Source organism: Bison bison, unplaced genomic scaffold, assembly GCF_000754665.1.
Source record: "Bison bison bison isolate TAMUID 2011002044 unplaced genomic scaffold, Bison_UMD1.0 scf7180017864280, whole genome shotgun sequence".
NCBI classification, from domain to species: Eukaryota; Metazoa; Chordata; class Mammalia; order Artiodactyla; family Bovidae; genus Bison; species Bison bison.
The window spans coordinates 2,844,980-2,850,195 of NW_011494852.1; the positions used below are offsets into that span (position 1 = coordinate 2,844,980).

At 53.4% G+C, this 5,216-nt stretch overlaps 1 protein-coding gene across 2 annotated transcripts in view; it reads left to right on the forward strand.

The window, feature by feature from the left end:
* The window catches only part of GPI (glucose-6-phosphate isomerase), a 33,134-nt gene extending 27,918 nt beyond the window's left edge, over positions 1 to 5,216 (forward strand). For both annotated transcript variants that reach the window (XM_010848953.1, XM_010848954.1), the window contains 9 exons: positions 28 to 88; positions 756 to 799; positions 914 to 1,066; positions 1,897 to 2,026; positions 2,179 to 2,255; positions 4,110 to 4,238; positions 4,454 to 4,529; positions 4,623 to 4,689; positions 4,807 to 5,216. In XM_010848953.1, the coding sequence (XP_010847255.1) occupies positions 28 to 88; positions 756 to 799; positions 914 to 1,066; positions 1,897 to 2,026; positions 2,179 to 2,255; positions 4,110 to 4,238; positions 4,454 to 4,529; positions 4,623 to 4,689; positions 4,807 to 4,939 (870 nt within the window). In that variant the 3' untranslated portion in view covers positions 4,940 to 5,216. The remainder of the gene's footprint in view (positions 1 to 27; positions 89 to 755; positions 800 to 913; positions 1,067 to 1,896; positions 2,027 to 2,178; positions 2,256 to 4,109; positions 4,239 to 4,453; positions 4,530 to 4,622; positions 4,690 to 4,806) is intronic.

The following is a 5,216-nucleotide window of genomic DNA, read 5'->3' on the forward strand; positions in this document are numbered from 1 at the left end:
CTCAGTGCCTTTTCCTGTCTCTTCTAGTGGGTGGGAGGCCGCTACTCGCTGTGGTCAGCCATCGGACTCTCCATTGCCCTGCACGTGGGTGAGTGTGTGTGTTTTATGTCTCTGTCTTGGGAGACGATGCTGCAGTCTGAGGTAGGGGTGGGGGCTCATGTCCCCAGATGCCCTCTTGTTCCCTCAGGCTGCTGGCTTCTCTGCCCTTGATGGGACCCTTTCTCCCAGGTCAGATGGGAAAGGCCGAGTGACCCTTGGTATTTGCAGGTTGGCCTTTCTCCCTGCCCCTCACAACTGTGGTCTGTCTCATTCCCCATGCCAGGTGGAGTTACAGCTGCCTTTGAGCTCAGGACTGACTCTGATTAGACAGGCTTTCCACAGGCCTTCGTCCTCCCAGATCCTGTTGCTTCTGGCTCCCCCTCCAGCCTTCTCCTGGTTCTAGAAGAAGCTGTGTCCATGGCCTGGAGGCACAGTTCAGTTCAGTTCAGTTTAGTCACTCAGTCGTGTCCCACTCTTTGTGACCCCATGAATCAGAGCACGCCAGGCCTCCCTGTCCAACACCAACTCCCGGAGTTCACTCAGACTCACGTCCATCGAGTCGGTGATGCCATCCAGCCATCTCATCCTCTGTCGTCCCCTTCTCCTCCTGCCCCCAATCCCTCCCAGCATCAGAGTCTTTCCAATGAGTCAACTCTTCGCATGAGGTGGAGGCACAGGGCACGATCATTTCTATTGATGCGGCTTTTGTGTTGCAGGATTTGACAACTTCGAGCAGCTGCTCTCAGGAGCTCACTGGATGGTAAGTGCTGAGGCCCGAGTTCTCCAGCAGGCACCGGCCAGAGACATGTTGGTTGGTGCAGCTCCCTCCCCCTCAGCAGCTGCTGAGCCCCTGTCCACCCTGGTCTCCTTGCAGGACCAGCACTTCCGCACAACGCCCCTGGAGAAGAACGCCCCCGTGCTGCTGGCTCTGCTGGGCATATGGTACATCAACTGCTTTGGGTGTGAGACGCACGCCATGCTGCCCTATGATCAGTACCTGCACCGCTTTGCTGCCTACTTCCAGCAGGTACCAGCTGCCAAGCCAGGCTTTGGGTCAGGGGCCCCCTGAGCCCAGGTTACTTCTCCTCCTAGGGCCTTTCCCCCTGTTAGCCTCAGGCATGTCCAAGGCCCACCTGTGCTCCCCCTCTCATGGTGAATCTCCGTAACCAGGATCCATGTCAGTCAAGTTGGGCTACCATGGGAGGGGCATGACTGGCTGTCATGGCGTCGTGGCTGGTCAGGCTCTGGCGTGACTCAGGGCATATGCCTCACCCGGGTCACTTCTTTCTTGGACATCACCTGTTAGGCTGGGGCCATAGCCTGGGACCCCCGTAGTTTGCACTGCCTTTGTCTCCCTCCAGAAAAGCAAGTTTACACCCAGTCTGTGGTGCCTCTTTGGGCCCCTCACAGCCCTCTGCCCCTGGAATCTCCACAGCTCCCTTGAAGCAGCAGATTCTGTGACTGGAGGAGGGGTTGAGGCCCCCCCAAGACTAGAGTCTGGTTGGGGGGATGGCCCTCAAATGCAGTACAGCCTGGACCCCAGCCTGCCTTAAGAAATCACTTAAAGATTTTGTGACCAGTTTCTGCTCTTAGGAAGGTCCTCCCTGTACTGCCATACCTGCCTTCCCCTGGTCATGGGTCCTCCCTGGACCTCCATTCCTACCTTCTCCTGGTCATGGGTCAGAGGCAAAATGCTTGTGACCTCTGCCCTCCCAGGTGAGGACGTAAAAGGATCGTGCCTGTGGATATCTCACGGGGCAGAGCAGGCACGCCTGGTGTGTCCCAGGCAGGTTTTGGGGATGGTGTGTGAAGAGCAAGACTTGCAGATCGAGGGCTGGGTTTCTGGCCCTGTTCCAGGGTGACATGGAGTCCAATGGGAAGTACATCACCAAGTCTGGCACCCGCGTGAACTACCAGACGGGCCCCATTGTGTGGGGGGAGCCAGGGACCAATGGCCAGCACGCCTTCTACCAGCTCATCCACCAAGGTAGGGCCCATCTGGCCTGCGCAGAAGTGCTACTGGGGATGGGGAGGGCCTGCCGGCAGAGCCCCCTCCATCAGATGAGGGTTCCCCTGGAGACCATATGGGTGGCTCCCATGGCGGGGTAGGTACCTGAGTGAGCGCCGTACCCTTCACAGGTACCAAGATGATACCCTGCGACTTCCTCATCCCGGTCCAGAGCCAGCACCCCATAAGGAACGGTTTGCATCACAAGGTAAAAACACTCTTCCTGACCCTTTTCAGCTGTCTTAGATTCACATCACACCCAGACCTCTTAAGACTGCTGCGTTAGTCAGCAGCAACTAGTTTTCTGTTCCTGTCACCACAAGCTTAGTGGCTTAAAAACAACACTCATTTATTGTCTTGGTTTCTTTGGGCCCCAGTCCATCACGCTTGCTGGGTCTCTGCTCAGGGTCTCAGGCTGAAGTCAGGGTGTCCACAGGGCTATGTTCCTTTTTGGAGGCTCTCGGGGGCAGCCTTTTCATCATTCATTCAGATTGTTGGCAGAATCCATTTCCCTATCAGTTCATTCGCTGAGTCGTGTCCGATTCTTTGTGACCTCCATGGACTGTAGCACACCAGGCTTCCCTGTCCCTCAACAACTCCCGGAGCTTGCTCAAACTCTAGTCCATCAAGTCGGTAATGCCATCCAACCATCTCATCCTGTCATCCCCTTCTCCTGCGTTCAGTCTTTCCCAGCATCAGGGTCTTTTCCAAGAAGTCAGTTCTTCGCATCAGGTCACCAAAGTATGAGTTTCAGCTTCAGCATCAGTCCTTCCAATGAATATTCAGGATTTATTTCCTTTAAGATTGACTGGTTTGATCTTGCAGTCCAAGGGACTCTCAAGAGTTTTCTCTAACACCACAGTTCAAAAGCATCAGTTCTTCAGTGCTCAGCTTTCTTTATAGTCCAACTCTCACATCCATACATGACTACTGGAAAAACCATAGCTTTGACTAGATGGAGTTTTGTCAACAAAGTAATGTCTCTGCTTTTTAATATGCTCTCTAGGTCGGTCATAGCTTTTCTTCCAAGGAGCAAGCGTCTTTTAATTTCATGGCTGCAGTCACCATCTGCAGTGATTGTGGAGCCCCCCAAAATAAAATTCTCACTGTTTCCACGGTTTCCCCATCTATTTGCCATGAAGTGACAGGACCAGATGCCATGATCTTTGTTTTTGGAATGTTGAGTTTTACCATTTCCCTGTGGTTGTAGGACCAAGGTCCGGTTTCTTTGTTGACAGCTGGGAGCCATGCTCAACTTCTAGAAACCCTTTTGGCTCTTGGTCTCAGAACCAGCAGGGGTGGGCTGAGTCCCTCTGATGCTTCAGTTCTGTCCTGCCTCTTCAGTTGCATGTCAGAGGATGACTCACTTGCCTTCCCCTTCTGTTATTTTTAAGGGCCATGTGATTACATTGGGCCCACCCAGATAATCTCCTTATCTTAAGGTCTGTAACCTTAGCTCCAAATCCCTCTCTCTACCAAATCCCTTTTGCCATGCTGTGTACACAGGCATTAACAGCAGGGGACAAAGATCAGGGATTTAAGATCTTGTCTGCCATGACAGCAAGGGGAAAACCACCCCACTCCAGACAAGGGTCTTTGAAGAGGACTGCTCCTGCCTCATCTCGGGTGTGCAGAGTAGCACAGGTTACTGTGGGCACAAGCTTTGGATTCGGTGTCCTGGGTTTGAATTCTGATTCTTCCCCTCTGTCCCTCTGGCTGGGATTCAGTGCTGTTGACTTGAAGAAACTGAGGCTCAGCTAGAAAAGAGAGATGATGCCTCTGCCCGTCATGGTCTTAAAAGGTAGACATTGGTAAAGTTCTTAAAAGGGCCCTCAGCAAGTAGTATAGTCCGTGAAGGGTAGTTATTGTCATTAGCTAGTTTCTGGTGTCCTTGGATGTGCTCTGTTGTCCCCGCTTGTTCCAAATAAGCTCTAGAGTCGGAGGCAGTCGGGCTAACCCCAACTGTTGAGACTAACCCCGACTGGGCAGTGCCAGGCAGTCTCATCTGTCTGCCTGAAGCTCACACGTGCTTCATGATGGTACTTGATGTCTCTCTCATCAGATCCTCCTGGCCAACTTCTTGGCCCAGACTGAGGCCCTGATGAGGGGGAAGTCGACAGAGGAGGCCCGGAAGGAGCTACAGGCTGCTGGAAGGAGTCCAGAGGACTTTGAGAAGCTGTTGCCTCACAAGGTCAGTGCTTCTCTTGGAGTGGGCTTTGGGGTGGCATCCTGGAGTTGGAAGGATAAAGTCATGTGGCCGTGGCCAGGGAGCACTGTCCTGTCCTGCACAGTAGGGGGCGCTGTCCTCACGGACCTGCCCACCCCAGCCTTGGGCAGGGTGTGCTTCCCTTCTGAAGAGCTGGGGACCATGACTAACTGGGGGACATTCGTGGGTGTTTTCTGAAGGTCTTTGAAGGAAATCGCCCGACCAACTCTATAGTGTTCACCAAACTCACGCCATTCATTCTTGGAGCCTTGATTGGTGAGTAAGCGGGGATGGTCTCAGCTTGGGGTAGGTCTGAGTGGGCTGGGGGAACCCTAACGTGCTTCCCTCAACATGTACCCCCTTCCACAGCCATGTATGAGCACAAGATCTTCGTTCAGGGCATCATCTGGGACATCAACAGCTTTGACCAGTGGGGGTGAGTTGCTGGCTCAAGGGGAGGGTAGGGAATGCCTACCAAAGGTTAGTTGGCTTGTGGATTTCCCTAGTAATGCTGGAAGCCTCCTCATACCCTTCTTTCTCCTCTCCCTGGCAGAGTGGAGCTGGGAAAGCAGCTGGCTAAGAAAATTGAACCTGAGCTTGACGGGAGCAGCCCAGTGACTTCTCACGATTCTTCCACCAATGGGCTGATCAACTTCATCAAGCAGGAGCGAGAGGCCAGAAGCTAATAAACTCGTGCCCAGCAGCAGTCCCTGTTGTGACTGGTCCTTCTTGTCTGCCTGCCCAGAGTCTGCACTGCACGGTCCTGCCCAGAGCACCCTCTGGTTTTGGGCTTGGACCATGAGCCCTTTGAGGGAAGCTGGTCTGGAATTGCCACCCCTGCTCTCTCAGTGTCCACACCCTCTCTGTTCTACAGTTGGCTGAAGTGTTTCAGTGCAACTGATTTTTCTCATCTATGTTTATTGTTCATGTACCAGGAAGAAAAATAAAGATGTCACAAGGGAG